This window comes from Aedes aegypti, chromosome 3 (assembly GCF_002204515.2).
Source record: "Aedes aegypti strain LVP_AGWG chromosome 3, AaegL5.0 Primary Assembly, whole genome shotgun sequence".
NCBI classification, from domain to species: Eukaryota; Metazoa; Arthropoda; class Insecta; order Diptera; family Culicidae; genus Aedes; species Aedes aegypti.
Genome location: NC_035109.1, coordinates 296,875,201 through 296,892,493, shown reverse-complemented (window position 1 = coordinate 296,892,493; position 17,293 = coordinate 296,875,201). Strand labels below are relative to the sequence as shown.

The window sequence follows — 17,293 nt, the reverse complement described above, 5'->3', positions numbered from 1 at the left end:
ATATATGTGCTTTGATATTGTATTAATAAATGTGTTACTTCAAATATTGTTTAGCTTGAGCTCGATTAGCCGCCCTTGGTTGCTACTTTAGCATCGCCAGATTAGCTGTAATAGGTCACATAACATATGCACATATATCGCCTCCACTTTTGTACGTAGAAGATTTTTTGCACCATCTTATACGTGAAATGTTGCACACATAACACAAAAGGTTATTTCGTTTTATGTACATTTTGGTTGTCTGTGAAATCAATTCAGCATTTTTTCTGGATTTTTTTAGGAAATACTTTTAATTTTGCTCCGAGTGCATAATCATGATTTTGGATTCTGATTTCTACCCGTGTCAACAATTGTTCTCTCATCCCCAAATTGAACTGTATTCGGACGCAGTCGGCGTCGTTATTGTTTGGTTGAATCATGAGAGCACCAATAATTAAACATTGAGGATGCCCCTGATCCTGAGTAGCGTCTGTCGGTTTCATGAGTACAGGAATTTATTTTTACTGGAGCCATCAAGCGGAGTCCTTCATTCTCGAACAGCTTTGCCGAAGAAACCAACCTTCCAGCTGATAAGGATCTTAAGATACAGACAACTGAAGACAATTTGTTACTTGCGCCACCTAGCGGATAAATTCTCATCCAGACATTTCTCCACCAGATAGCTCTCAATCTGCTGAATATATTTGCCGAACCTTTTAGCTTATAATGATCTTGAGGTAGGGAAGATTGAAGATTTGTTTCACTAGCGCCACCTAGCGGATGAATTTTCAATCAGTCTCTTCACCGCCAGATAGTCCTGGATTTGCTGAACAGCTTCGCCGAAGACACCAACCCTCCAACTGATAATAAGCTTTAGATACAGATAATTGAAGAAAATTTGTTACTAGCACTACCTAGCGGATGAATTTTCAATCAGACCTTTCAATGCCAGATAGCTCTTGATCTGCTAAATAATTTTGCCGTAGCTCAACTGAATGTTGAGATATCTGTTTGAGGCCAATGTTGGACCCTTCGTGTCCACGCTTTTTCTGTTACCTAGAAAAGGGGGAGGGCTCAGGGGGATGTCTCACCCAAGGATTGTAATACCAACTAACCCTTCAAAGTTTATTTCAAACTAGTGACCCCGGCAAACTTCGTCTTGCCATCAAGTAGGCTGTTCAAATACGCTAAGAATCGTCCCATAGAAAACGACAGTTCCATCTACTCTCGTTTTTTCCGACTTTCTTGTTGAATATCCTGGGATTTTTATACACACAAACATGTCGGAACCCTTGACGAACAAAACGAAGAAATAATCATTCAAATCCGTTAACCCATTCGTAAGCCATTTCGTGACATACAAACACCATTCCATTTTTATTTATATAGATAGATAGATTAATTGATCTAAATCCTAGTCTCCGAGTTGTGGTCATTTAAATGGGATGAAAAAACCGGTAGTTTGACTCGTGAAAAAACTTTGTGGAGATGTTATTTCCTTCTGAATCAATGTTCTACGTTGTTTGCATTTTCTGTCAGCGAAGTAGAAGTAGCCATTGTAGAATCAAAGTTCTAGAAATATTTTAATGAATGTGTAAATCATGCAATGGTGATAAAAGAATCAGAGAAAATCGTTTTTTCAACGGCATATTTGCCTTAGTGGCAATGTGTATTCTACCAGGCATTATCAAACAGTGTGTATCGCGTGGCTATATGACATTAACCAGACCAGGAATCGTAGTTTTGAGTATACATAATCTAATTAGAGTTAATTGAAGTGCACCACATTAACCAACCCATCCCATCAGCACGGTAGTTTAATTCTCATAAAAAAAAAACTCTCAAAAGCCATCACTTAATCAGTCCTCCAGCCAAGCCCGTATGTAAAGTATGCGAAAGTTATCAAATATCACCGCATTTATTCCATATCCAGTCCAGCCGGTTCACTCATTTAGTTCTTCACCGTCGAAAGGATGCGTTGCTTTAGGAGGAGTAATGCGAAGCCACACTCTAGGACGATTTTTGGCGAATATTGTTCCACAAGTTCGGTCCATGGAGTGCGTTACTTCAGCGATCCGGAACGAACCATTTGTGAAAAGTTTTGGTGGATTGTGATGTTCGTGGTTTCGGTGAGTGGCTGTGTAGTATTAATATGGAGCACGTGGCAAAAGTGGATCCTAGCGCCAATAGTGATGAACTTTGAGAATCAACCAATTCCGGTCACGGAGATTCCGTTTCCATCGTTTACCATCTGCCCACCGGGGAAAGTGTCCAAATCGATGTACGATTTCGGAAAGGAAGCTAAGGAGCTGAAGAGCAGCGGATCATATGCCAATGCGTAAGATATTGTGGATTTTGATACATATATTTTTCAATTCACATGAAGTTTCAACAGCACGTGTAAGCGAACATCATATATTTATATCATGTTTTGGTAGAGGGGTTGTTCATGAACCACGCAGTCAAATTTTCTGACTAGCATGGTCCGGTATCTTCAAAAACTTTCTTTCGAGAATCCCTTCAACAGTTTCTACAGAAATTCTGTCGCAAATACCGCATGGTTCTCCTTTCATTCATAACATCCTTCATGCGTTTCTTTGATTGTTTTATTTCTGTTTAAGGTTCCTCTAAGCATTCGCACTTGCTTTCAGGAATGATTCTTTAAAAAATATCATCAGATATTATGCAAATTTCTTCCATAAAGTGACTAACTTCACGATTTTTTTCGAATCAGCTTTTAGAAATCCATCCTATAATTTTCCAAGAATGGCTCTAGTGTTTTTGGCTGATATTTCTCAAGAGCTTTTTTTAGGGAATCTTCCAGGATTTAATTTAAAGATTTTTCTAAGAAATTTTTCGAGTCTATTTTGTTAAAAAAAAAAACTTCGTCAGATGTTTCTTAAGATTCAACTGAAAATTTAGTTATACATATTACTTCATTGTATTTCTCCACAATTATTGTGAGCGAATTATCCAAAAACTCTCAAATAGATTCCTCCATTAGTACAACCAAAAATTTGAAAACTATAGGGTTATTTACGGCTTCGGCACCATTCGACTATTATCGGCAACCAAATTTCAAACGCCAAATACACAGTACTTCTCTATTCACCAATGAAAACATTCAGGTGATTCTTTGTTCTGGTTTCCGAGACTGAACAAACCAAAGATGTGAACATTTCAAATGAATTTTGAAACTAATTGCTGCTGATTTGGAGCTGCCGAAAAGAGTCACCTGCAGTTCTTATGGGAAAACTGCCGAAGAAAACGAGGCTGCTGACAATTGTCACACTGAAAGCTTTTAACAATTCTGTCCGTGTGAATCGATACCAGTAATTTGTCTGCTGATGAACGAGAAAATTGCAAAAGAATCGCGGCATCGGCTTAGACTGACAAGAATACGTAAATACCCATATTGTTTTTTTTGTCAAGCTGTTTTTAAAATGTTGATGAATCAAAATCTGGACGGTACCAATATCCGGACACTCTGATAATACTTGTTAATTACAGGCAAAATTTAATATTAATATGTTTATGTATTTTTATTCAAACATTTTACTATGTACACAGCTGATCATTTTACATTCGTAGTTAGCATTGCCATATAATTAAAAATAACAAAAACAACAAAGTTGTCCCTGTTGAATGTCTTTTCGTCGCGGTACAAGTGATTTTGGTGATAGCGGTGATGAACGCACTCTCTACGTATATCAGCTAAAATGTATACAAATTCCCACAAATTATATTGCAATCACTACATAGATTGCAACATAGCTGTTCATAAAGTTGTTGTAGAATAGTTTACTGATATACGGGATAAATACATGTTTGCAATAGTGAAAACAGGCTATCCGGGATTGAAGACAAGTGTTTATAAACCCGGACATTGAATTGAAAATGAGAATTTTGACGGTGTTATCGATCAGAACAATGAAGTGCTTCATTTTGTGAAGAAACATTTAAGTAATTAGTGATGATCGCAGTATAAGCCGCAGAAATTACAACTCACAAATTTTGCATAAATTTTAATATTCAAACCATTACAAAATATATGTCCACAAGTTAAAAATCGTGATATCTAGTGTAGTTGAACAGTTTAACACAGTTTAATTTAATAATTCCATGTTAACCTTAGCAAGGACCTTGGGTCTTTTTCAACCCCTTCTAATATTCGAATCAATTTAACTTTTGATTGAATTAACCTAGTAATTTGAAATTTCCTGACAATTTTTTTTTTTTTTTTTGCGGGAACAAAAGTTTTAAATGACCCCTAAGGTAGCTTCCATTAACCTTTACGTTACCGGCCTTCGACAAGGCATTTTCAATCAGCTGCCATTTCGTCAATTTCCATTCGATTTTTATGAAACTACCGTCCGTTTACTTTAAACAGGTTTCAGTTATTTATCATAAATGGACAATTCTGTATTTGGAACCATGCTGGAGATATTTCGGGTTGTACCCCATACCCCAGGGTCACGAGGGTGCCAAATTCGGGAAATGTGATTATTTTTTTATTTTTTTCAGCTACAACACTATGTTAAACGTGAGATAATGGTCGATTGTCATCATTTCAACATACGTTGAATAAGTGGACCGTTCCAGAACATCAGTTCCTGTGCTTGGAGCTATGGAGTGGCCACATCAGTTGATAATAAGTTGATTCTTTTTCTATTGACATGTTCTTTCCAATTTACAAAGATTGAGACGTCGCACAGGATGTTTTGGACATAAAACGGAAATGTCCCCAAAGAGGCCCTCGTGGAACCTGTGCCAGAAGCTCTTAATCTTCCATTACCGTGCTAATTTTTCATGTTCTGACAAGCTCTTCAGAATTCATGAAAATTGAGACGTCGCACAGTATGTTTTGGACATAAAGCGGAAATGTCCCCAAAGAGACCCTCGTGGAACCTTTGTCAGGACATCTGGAGTGGCCATATCTGTTTGTACCGTGTTTTTCTTTTATTATTGACAAGTTCTTTCGAATTTACGAAGATTGAGACGTCGCTCAGTATGTTTTGGACATAAAGCGGATAAGTCCCCAAAGAGGCCCTCGTGGAACCTGTGCCAGAAGATCTGGAGTGGCCACATCTGTTTGTACCGAGCTTTTTCTTCTATTATTGACATGTTCTCCCGAATTCACGAAGATTGAGACGTCGCACGGTATGTTTCCGACAAAAAACGGAAATGTCCTCAAAGAGGCCCTGGCGGAACCTGTGTCAGGTGCTCTGGAGTGGCCACATCTATGGGTGTTAAGTTTATTCTTCCTTTATTAACATGATCTTCCGAATTCAAGAAGATTGAGACGTCGTACGGTATGTTTTGGACATAAACGGAAATGGCCCTGGTGGAACCGGCTACGATGTTCCGGAATGGTCCACTTATTCAAATTATGTTGAAATGATGACAATCGACCATTATCTCACGTTTTACATAGTGTTGTAGCTGAAATAAATAAAAAAATAATCACATTTCCCGAATTTGGCACCTTCGTGACCCCAGTACAACCCGGAATATCTCCGGCATGGTTCCGAATACAGAATTGTCCATTTATGACAAATAACTGGAACCTTTTTAAAGTAAACTGAGGGTAGTTTTGAATGGAAATTGACAAAATGGCAGCTGTTTGAAAATGCCTTGTCGGAGGCCGGTGATGTAAAGGTTAAAAAGATCCGAAAATTCAAACAGCTCGCAAAAATCAGTGTGTTGACCGAATTTTGTTCTGTTAGGCTTAAATTATATGTCTAGTTTCAAAAACCCTCCCGGAGACCCGGATTTGGTCACTGTGGCCACCGGGAACCTGCTACATCTGAAAAAAGTCCCTTTAGAGACCCATACTTTAGCAACCTCTAGTTTCGTAACTAAACAAGTAATCAGAACCGCATATTGTTGAATAGCTATTCACGAAGACTATGAATAGAGATTTTCAAATCACTTAGTTATACATACTCGGTATCGGAAATCCGGAACATCCGAAAAGTAAGTTTCCATTGCAGTTTTGTATATGTAATTCACATCGGTACTATTTGGTTGATGGATATACTGGCCTAATTTTCTTTTGTAATAAGGAACTAATTACAGGCGCACATCCCCTGAAATATCGGTCCATTATGGTCTATGCGGAACCGGTTCTTGGAGTCCCGGAAGGTGGCCAATCTGGACAATTCGATTAAATTACTCGGATGTATGCCGCAAAACGAAATGAGTTGTGTCCAATTCTTTACGATTTTTTATGCCAAAAGGATGAATTGATGGCTATTCTGGTCCTTTTGAAGTACCGGAATGCCCACCGGGAAACCGGTAATATGGGAGCACTAAGTATTAGCACCAAAACTAGGCAAGCGACGCACACAAGAGTAATTTGAGTAAATCATGACCAAAATTATTTTCTGCCTTTAATGGTTTTCTTATGCCCTAATATTGTTTAAAATACGGTTTTAGCTTAACTAGGATTGATTTCAAGTCTTTGCCTGACCCATATCCACCTATCAGTGAGTAATTGTGTCGAAAAAGTGTCATTTTAGACATACTGCCTTTGAATTCGTTTTTGATGGTCATTCGTTAGAAAATTGTTGCAACAAATGAAAACTGTTTTGTTTGGAACAAATTGAAGAGCCCCTGGCTCGCCAAGGGGCCAAACAATTGAAGAAAAATCAGATTTTCCAACAGTTCTACAGTGTTCTACTCACTGTCGATTTAAATAAGAGTGGCGTCTTTGTCATAATTGAAGCAGCTGCGAACTGTCATTTCCGAACCAATCCGCGTTCCAATCGAGCAGGAGATCTGTCAAAACTGGAATATAACGTTACTCTTGTTTACAGGCACTCTAGTTCTACCCAACCTGTTTTGGTAACCATCCTATTTTTCTTCATTTGGGGTGAATAAATGTTTAGTGCTGCCTGTTTATGTTGTTTTGTACAGTATTTTTAATGAGAAGGAATCTACATAGCGATTAAAAAAAATGTAAACATATGCTTGCATTGTAATAATTTAACCACAGACAAATATATGTACCACTCGACTTATTTTTATCGTACAGTAAAATAGCGCTGAACTCTATTATTTAGTAGTTCGTCGACGACTCACTCGTGGCGCTCGTGTCACGCTTTCGTTCGGGTTTGAAATTTGCGCACTACCGCCATCTAGTTACCGGTTGGCCATATACAGAATTGTTAGCTTTGGGCGTTAATATTCGTAAGACTATGTTTTGAATTGATAACACTGCGGAACACGTTTTTGTCTCTAGCATCAAAATACCTCTATTTACTTAATTAAGTGTTGCTGAATCCATTGCCATTTACAGAAATATCATAGCACGTCTAGTTTTTTAAATATTGGTTGTTGAAAATGCAAAAAATGACTATTTCACCCAACTTGCATGCAAGTTTGCCAGCTTGTAAGGCAATTTATTAGCGATATTTGCCACAGAATTCACACTTTATGTGTATAACAATATTTATCATCAAAGTTTATAATACTTTTGATGCGGAAAACTTATTTTTTGATGGTTTAAAAAAGTATTGTATTTTGACATATAAGAGAAACGAAGAATTTTGTATGGAGACTGCAAGCATGTTAAAAAAATCGGTTTAATCTAAATTTAATCGTGAAATTTCAACCAAAATATATCTTAAACGAAAGTATAAGTCCTCTTTTGCATGCTTGGTGGATAAGATTACAAAAAAAAGTTTGATAAAATATACTTCAAATTTCAAATGTTTTATACAACTTTGGCGACCTGTAGCTGAAAATTGTGACGTGCTGGGAAATTTCTGAGAACGGCATCAGATTCAGCAACCCCAAATCTACTAGAGACACATAATTTGATCCTTGAGACACGCAAAAATGTCATTTTTGTTGCGCTGTGTAATTGTTCTAGCTATTATGTTTGTTTGATTGTGATTTAACAATATGCTTGTATTTCTTGAATTATGTGAAATTTAATAGTTCATTTATATAGGGACGTTGAAAATTTACCTGTATGATTTATATTTTAACAGTTCGTTCCATGCCTAGGGTATGTGTTGTATGTGCACTAAAAAGTGTTCCATCATAAATAAAAAACAGATCTATAAATTCATAGAGATTGGTACCACAAGTGCTCAGCTAACGAATGTCATTTGATTTGAGTTGAGAACTGTGGAAAATATCCGACGTCACTTGTTGTATCATATGAATCTTGAAAGCAAAGTTTGATGGTCCAGCCTCATATAAAGAAATTTAAACTTAAAAATAATAAATATAAAATTATATACTTCGCACCCAAAATGAAGTTTGTTAAAAAATCAAAATTACTACCGTTGGTATTCGGTATGTTAGTTATTCCAAGAATTTGGAACAATGTCATATCTGCATGTATTGAACCCATTTTTTTCTACATTAACTTCAAGGTCATTGAGCATTGTTTAGGCCCTTCACTTCTTGAAGTTCTTCTTCTTATTGCATTACGTCCTTACTGGAACAGAGCATGCTTCTCAGCTAAGTGTTCTTTTGAGCACTTCCACAATTATTAACTGAGAGCGATCTTTGCCAAAGATGCCATTTTCGCATCCGTATATCGTGTGGCAGGTACGATTATACTCTATGCCCAGGGAAATCAAGGAAATTTCCATTACGAAAAGGTCCTGGACCGACCGGAAATCGAACCCAGCCACCTTCAGCAAGGCTTTGCTTTGTAGCCGCGGACTCTAACCACTCGGCTAAGGAAGGCCTCAACTTCTTGAAGTTGAGACCAATAAATTCGAAGAACAGGATTTTGGAATGAATAGTGCTAAGGTTTTTTTGAAGGGTTATTTATCAAATGGTATGCTATTAAATAGATGATAATTAAGTAGCATTTAAGAGGTTAGTCAATAGTCTTATATAAAAATATGATTAGATTTGTTTTTATCTTTTCGACACATGTTAGTTAATTTGAAAATAATGGCAACTAGCCCTTAGGCTAATGGTGCAAAACAGCAATATAGAAAATAGAAAAACTTTTAGCTAAAACTACTTGTTGCGACAGGAAACGAAAGACTACGCCGATTTTTTTGTAGCTGATTTATTGTAGCTTCAAAACTGGAACGAGAACTAATTTAGTTAAGCGTTCTATTACCCAGACAACCAGAAGTCGCATAAAAGTTAACGCAATAACTCGTTTATTCATACAACTTACAACAAATCCGCAAGACACGGTGGATAAAATCGCCAGATTGATGAGTATCCTCGCATAAAACGCTTATTTTCTGAGTTCATTTGTGCATTTTGTTTCGTCCCGTACACTCGTACAAAGTAAGTCGAATCAATCCGTAGCAGCTGTCAATTCAACATTTGTTATCAAAAGTTAAGTCGCATAAGACCACAGGTTAGTTCGTGCTATTATTCATCACATAATATATGCACGTATATCGCCTCCACTTTTGTACGTAGAAGGCCTTTTCGCGACATCTTGTAAGTGAAATTTTGCACATGCAAAGCCTCCAGGTGATTTCGTTATACGTACATTTTGGTTGTTTGGGTAAGTTTATAGGTTTGCTTTCTTTTCAGTTGCCCTTCAAATTATAATTTTCCTCCAGTTTCAGTGTCCAACTGACTTCCTTTTAGGGTAACTTTAGTTCCTGGGTAGGTGTACAATTAATCTCATATTTGGATATAATTTTCCAATTCCAATAATAATTCAATGCAATTTCAATCTTCTTACTTCCACTAGTTCGTATTTAGGTTAATAAACTATTTTTAAGCACAATAGATTATTTATAATGTAAAAAAACTTTTAGATATTAGAATAATAGCTTCAATTATAATTCACTCTACGCTCTATGCATATAATCGTCGTTTTGTTTTTATCGTTATCTTTTTGACATCGACCAGTGACACCTTATCAATCCAGTGAGATAGGGTGCGCAACTCGACGGCACCAATAACACTACTTTTAAAACCTATCAATGTGGGATTACTCTAGACTGGCCCATATTTGAATAGAAGACAGCTTGCATAATTTATGATTATGTCCTAAAAGCCATTGGTAAGCAAGTGTGTAGCTCGTTATTATTGAACATATGATTGACTTAAAACATATTCTACAACGCTTGAAGGAGGGAAGATCTCCATTTATCTCCCCAGGGCAGGCAATCGTCAGATTCGTCACAGTGCGATGACGAAATAAAAAAAGACATCGTCATCCAGTATAATAACTCTGGCAGGTCGTTGTCTCGTCATCGACGAAAGAATGCACGACGAACGGCAATCCCAAATTGTCAACGAACAACACAGCTGAAAACGTATCAGCATGCTTTATGTATGTTAGTGCGCACAGTGATACTTTTTCAAATATCAAGAATGAGTTTTATCACTTTGAAAGTGCACGCGACAAAGTCATCATTGCTGCCAAAACGAATGACGGGCTACTTTGCCTTTATTCCGGTCGCTCCCCTTTCTCAAACGAAGGAGGCGTTTATTGTATATTCGCTTGCTATGCACAAAACGGCGAATGCCATCCCAGAATTGCTTGTATTGGCGATTTAACCCGCACTGCTCAAGCTTCAACAATAACTTTGTTGGTAAGCGCGTGACGTTGACGACCCAGAGATCGTTTGTTCAATTCCGGGCACGTTTTGTTGTAAGTTTTTGTTTATTTTTTTCAAAAATGGCTCATAATCTATCGATGCCACGGTTCATATTTTTAGTCGTCTTAGAGCTTCCGAACGAAGATTCGATTATAACGAAGGAGGCTTATTTGTTCGTCATGACGCCGAGCCTTTGTGGCGGACCACTACAACAAATCGTCATCCAACGCTGGTTGAGTAAGCAATTTAAGTTCATTTACTTGTCTAGAAACAGCGAACTACACATTTGGCTATCAACAGCTTTTAGGGCGTTATCCTAAGTTATGCAAGACAGGACGTTTTGAACTATGACATCGTTGTTCCTCATTATGTTTATTTGAAAAATATGCGAAACACATTGTTTCGACGTTATGTGTAAAAAAATGTTGATTTTACATAGGACAGTTATGCGAACAATAGAAATATTATTTTGGTATAATTTTCTAGAAAATCTGATCAAATAAATATATTGAAAGCCTCCGCTCTAAATATTTATGGATTCAAGGTTATTGAAATGCACGCTAAAAAAATGCTACAGGTGATAAAAACTGACATTTTAAATGGCTTGAAATTCCAAGTGCGGAACGATGCCGAAGAGTTCTTTGCGGTAACTGGTAGACAACATGTTACAGTTTCACATTGTAACTGAATCATTGCCGGATCAGCCCGTATAAGGCAACTTTTTCAATATTGCAATTGTTGAAAAATGACTTTAAAAATTTGTTATGTAGAATTACATTGAAATTCAACAAATTATTTTGTACCCTAGCAATTTTTGTGCGGAAACTATCATTGTATTATTAAATGAAAAGTTCAGGATATACTTTCCAACATTTTTACAAATCCGGATCTCCAGGAGGGTTTCTAAAACTAGACATGTGTACCTTTCATTTAAGCCCAACGTAACTAAATTTGGTCAACACACTGATTTTTGCGAACTGTTTTTTTTTTCGACCCTAAGTCATAATTTGTAAATTTTTGTTAGGGACTAAGGAAGGTTAAAACATAGCTGTCCGAATTTTGATTCAAAACAGTCCGCACTAATTGACATGCTTTGATGCAGGTGTCCGGAATTAAAGACAAGAAGTGCTTCACTATTTTCCGGAATTCCTGTAGGAACTATGGGATTCCGATAGGAACATCGGATTTTGATGATATTTCTGAAATTTAAAGGTGATTATAAAACGAAGCCAAACTTTGAATTTTCAAGTGCACAAGACTGGAGAATCTGACAACAGTTCGCGTTAAAAATCAATCAAATTGCTTGCTTGCTAGTGGTGAACAATGGGATAAATTTTCAACGCGGAGCTTCGTTCTACAATCACCTTAAAAGCCATTCTAGGAATATTGCGGAAATATTAGAAATCTGGTAAAAACTCTAGAATTTGGGTGGGAATGAGATTCTGGTTATTAATGTCTTGGAGTTCTGTGGATATTTTTGAGACGATATTTCTTTAAGAATCCTTGAGATATCGGTGGAATTCCTGCAAATTGTTGTGTAGCAAAGCTTTAATATAAATCTTTTGAATGTCGGTAAATATTTTCTAGATTCCAATGGGATTTTTTGTGAAATCGATAAAAACTTCAATAATTTCAAAGGAAACTCTGGTGTTTTAGGGGAGATCCTCATGGAATTCTAATGACTCCATCGGAGTCACTACTATTCCCATAAAAATATCTACATTCTAGAACAAGGGTATTGAAATAACAAGAATATCACAGAAACACTTAGAATTTCCGGAATTCAACATGCTGTTAAAAGAATACACGGGGAGCCTCAAAATCTATCTATCTATCTAAAATCTATCTAATCTATCCTCTACCACAATTTTACCAGAATCTCAGTACTAATGCTAGGAAATATGTGATTCCTAGTTCGATAGCTGTGATCTCAAGATCTCTTCATAGATTTTGAGCTAAAATTCAAATATTCGTCAAACAGTGGCGTCGGCGAAGACCAAAAACCACCCAGAAAATCGATTAGATTCCGTGCATTTCCTTCATATGCGTGATTGTACAGTCGACTCTCCACATCTCGATGTTCTACATCTCGATATCTTTCCCTATGTCGATGATTTGTTCGGTCCCTTCATTCTGCATACATCTTCACTCTCCATGTTTCGAAATCCTCCTTATCTCGATATCTCCCTATCTCGATATTATTTTCGTTCCCGATTTTCTCTCCGTATGTCGATATGCCGATTATCAAAGTTTACTAGACTAGATTTTACGAATTCAAAACAATTTGCAAAGACGAAATGACGTCTGTTTGTTTTCAATTTTCCTAGTAACGGAGTGATTTTCAATCTAGTATTCATTAGAAATTTGTTCTATGTGTCGATCTCTCCCTATCTCGATGGTCCCTTCGATATCGAGATGTCCAGAGGCGACTGTATTAATTTTGAGCAGAGTTGGGAATGGTAATAGTAGTAGGCTTGAGTTTTTGCGAAAATCACGTGGCTCTTCTAATACAGTAGATCAAAATTATGAATCTCATCAAGTAGCCTAATGTAGGTACATGAATTTTCTAAATCAGTAGTGTCATTGAAGGCTGTAAATGCAGCGGGAAATAGACCATTTTTCTACAGTAGTTTGGGGTTGCCCATAGCAACGGGTGTTTTGCCCATAGCAACGGGTGTTTTGCAATTTTCAAGGCTTTTGCCTACAGAAGCGATGAGCGTGAGTTTCACTGGCTTCGCTGACTGTGATTTGCTGCGCTTGCCTACTGTAGTGTGAATTTCAGAACTTTTCCCAACCCTGATTTTGAGCGTCACTCTGAATGGATTTTTCTGTACGTGCAGAATCACTCTGCACTCTGAATGGATTTTTCTTAACGTGTATCATCAGCCACTGCTACCCGTATGTAGTAAAAGCTTATGTTTGAAATCATTTATTCATACCAAAAGAGAAGTAAACTTTGTGGATTTTGTTTTTGAGTAGATGCTACATGTAGTAAAGTTCAACGCTTTTTATTCATACCACCCAACGAATCGAACAGTTGAGCCAACTCATCCATGAATTTTTGACTGCTAAGTTGCGTGATTGACAACTCACGCATGAAAAATCTCATGAGTGAGTTATGAGAAGGTGTGTTTTTCACAATTCTGCGAAGGAGAAATTTGGTTAGTATGTTCCAATTTGATGCCAATACCCAAAAATTACCCAGAACGTATACCAAACGTATCCTTTGGCCTTACCAGTCCCATTAAAATTCTAAAACATCCCGTAACGCCTATGAGAGGTCGTAGAGTTCTCTACATCTTTCTTAAGTAGGTGTCCAATTAATCATTCCTTCCCATTCCTCAGCATTCGCCAGGACGTGGCCAGGACAGCTCTCGACTGTTGGAGGAGGCGTCAATATTGTCTAAGAGTCAAGGATTAGTCTCAAATCTCTGACTTCGGTAACGGACGGGAAGGAGGCAATCCTTACACAACGGTCTAGGACTGTACTACCTCCGAAATTGTGCGAATTGCTTGAAGCTTATGCTAATAATTCATAGACTGTTCATATTTTAGCAAGACTGTCTTCTACAAAAATATGTTCCCAACCAGACATCATCAGCGCGGTGCTTGGCATGGAATATTACCAAGAGCAAGCACATGTCAACGTATTCAGCAATCTTTCTTGTGGAGCATAATCAAGTCGAGAAATCAAACAGGACGTAACTCCAAATTTCGAACTTATCTTTCAAAGCTTTAATAGGGTAGTTGCTAGTATGAGTGTACACTTTTAGGATCTGAAGAAAAGATTTTTTATGCATGTGGTGCTTGGGCTCTACATCTAAAAGTTATGAAAATATAGCTTTAGGGAGTTAGCTAAATTATGAACTTTCTGCAAGTTTCAAGGGAATGGACATTTGAACAATATTAATTTGAAACCCATGATAGTCAAGTACACGTTTAGGGTCACGTCGTATTGAATAACCCATATTTCATTAAAAAAAATCTGCATCTTTTCGTTACAGCTCAGACAACTTCCTTGCGATGGTGCAAATGTGTGAAATTTTATTCAAATTCAGCAAACATTACAGTATAAAACTGCGGAACAAAAAATACCCATTGAGCTATTCGGCGGTTGTCGAAAACATCTCTGTTCCCATGGAAAACTTCATTGGGAAATGCGACTTCAATGATTATTTCTCATGCGAATATCTGTTCCAGTACGTCATGACCGATATGGGCCTTTGCGTCAATTTCAACATGCTGCAGAAATATCGGATGTTACGGAGGGGGTCGTTCCCCAAAAATGATCCCTTCATATTCCCTCGTGGCAGAGGTCTACGAACGGGACGTGATGATAATGGAGGTGTAATTGATCTAGACGCTCTTTTGGGGGTCGATAAAGCATCTCAAGAAGAGAATTCCACTTCTACAACCACTGCAAGCCCACGGAATATTCGGAAGAGATCAGTTTCTAGGAAACGGAATCCGATCGATATCTGGTTCCCGGAAGAAGGATACATTAAAAAGCAAACCCTGGACAATATTCCCACTCGAGGACTGGGAGCTGGAAAATACAGGGCATTCAACTTGGCCTTGATTGGTCACGAAGACGACATGAGTAAGGAATGCGACGATCTGCAAATCCGAGGCCACAAGATTCTTTTTCATTCCCCGGTGGATTATCCACACATGATTAACTCGGTGGTGATCCCATTTGACCACATTACACAGATAGCCGTGAAGCCCCTGGTTGTGAAAACAAGTCCTAAAGTACGTAACTATCCTCCGGAGCGACGTCAATGTTTTTTCGAAGATGAGCGCTATCTGAAGTACTTCTTGGTATACACCCAGAATAACTGCGAACTCGAATGTCTATCGAACTACACACTGGCACGTTGCGGTTGTGTAAAATACTCCATGATGCGCTCGGAAGAGATGAAAGTTTGTGAAACTATCAATTATCCATGCCTCCATAATGCTGTGATGGAATTCGTCAAAACGGAAGACCCAACTCGGCGGTTTACTTTTGGAAAAAGACCCAAACTAAATGCTTTCAGCTTCAGAGGTCAGTGCAACTGCTTGCCAGCCTGCACATCGTACCAGTACGACTTTGAGATTTTTAAACAAAGCTTTGGAAGTGGTAAAATTGACGGCATAACCGCGTGAGTGTTACTTTAGGAAAGTAAATTTCCATAGTTTATCGTACAAAATTTTGTTTCTTTCCAGAGACTACTTGGGAACTCTCAGCGTATTCTTCAAGGAACCGCAGTTCATCGCGATGATCAGATCGGAGCTGTATGGATTTACGGATTTCATTGCTAACTGTGGAGGTCTGCTGGGGCTCTTCACGGGCACCAGTCTGCTGAGCTTAGTGGAAATTGCCTACTTTTGCTTCGTGAGACCTTTGAGCAGAAGAATCAATAGATCCAGGGTCAGTAGTGTACATAGTCTACCGCCAGTTATAAGTACAGTATCCGGGAATGGGAAGGCATGCGAAGAAATACAGCCAGTGGAGAAATGATCAAATTGAGAATTGGCATTCAATAACTCATGTCAATTTTCAACGGTAGTGAAACAACGTACAACTCATCATAGTGTTCCCAACATAAAAGACCAGTAATTATAATATTAAACATACAATTTACAAAATAGATGTGAAAAAAAAAACAAAATGAATGCTATGATATTGTATTAATAAAGGTGTTTATTCAAATTTTGTTTAGCTTGAGCTTGAGCTCGATTAGCCGCCCGTGGTTTCTACTTTAGCATCGCCAGATTAGCTGTAATACGTCACATAACATATGTAAATTAGCCTGGAACACGGTTGTATGAAAAATTTAGATTCTCGCTCCAGTCCACATTTTGGAATGTATTTAGGTCCCATAACAACTGTGCAAAATTTCAGCTCGATCGGAGAAACTATATTTTAGCGCCAGCCGTTCAAAGTTTGTATGGGATTTACTATGGGAAAACTTACTTTTGCAAAGAAAAATCGCCAGAGGTCGCCCATTGCACAGTGGTCCAGGAAACAGTTTTACGCGGAAAGATGCATTTTGAGCTTTAGAATGAAACATTAGACAAAAATGGTCTTCTACAAAGTTGTTTGTATTAGTTAAGCCCTTTGATTGGTGTTATTGAAAATTAGGGTGGACCACATATTCATAGAAATTGTGTAACTAACTTTCTTATTTGTACAAATTATATTATACATGCTTCAGCAAAGTTATAGACCATTCAATTTCAAGCAACTTTGCCAATAAAAGTTTTTTTGTATCTCTTAAATTGACCGATTTATAGCTTTTTTCCTGCAGTGACATAGGGTGGTCCGAACAAAACTGGTTTTCTGGCTCTAGAGTTTTCAATTCAAATTTCTCATCAAAGTAGTCTATGAAACACTTTTAGAGCTTTAAAAAATGCGTAATTTGGTGAGTGAAGAAACTCGCTATCTCCTTTCGTTTAGGAGTTATTATTGTTTTTCTCTCAAATACATGCCTACTTTGATTGTGAATATCTCTGATTGGGGCAAACATAAAAAATATTTTTTGACGGCATTCAAAAGACAAAATAAAATTGTATATTATATCAAAAAATTACAGATGTGTTATTTTTGTAACTCTAATAAAATGCCTTGAAAAACAAATGTTTTTAAGCAGAAAAACTTTAATAACTTTTGAACTAAAATAAATATCATCAATATTTTTGCATGAAAATTTGCGTTTTGTTAAGTTCTTAAAGTCGTTCATAGACCGCTTTGACGAGAAATCTGAAATAAGAAAGATAGGGCTCTA

At 37.4% G+C, this 17,293-nt stretch overlaps 2 protein-coding genes across 3 annotated transcripts in view; one reads left to right on the top strand and one right to left on the bottom strand.

Annotated features, from left to right (window-relative positions):
* LOC5578236 (apolipoprotein D) overlaps positions 1-17,293 on the bottom strand; it is a 146,722-nt gene that overhangs the window by 58,291 nt on the left and 71,138 nt on the right. The gene's annotated exons all lie outside the window — the stretch shown is intronic.
* On the top strand, positions 1,354-16,157 carry LOC5576775 (sodium channel protein Nach). The gene is made up of 3 exons (XM_021854300.1): positions 1,354-2,317; positions 14,528-15,667; positions 15,732-16,157. The coding sequence occupies exons 1-3, from the start codon at positions 1,953-1,955 to the stop codon at positions 16,024-16,026; spliced, it is 1,800 nt and encodes a 599-aa protein (XP_021709992.1). The 5' UTR covers positions 1,354-1,952; the 3' UTR covers positions 16,027-16,157.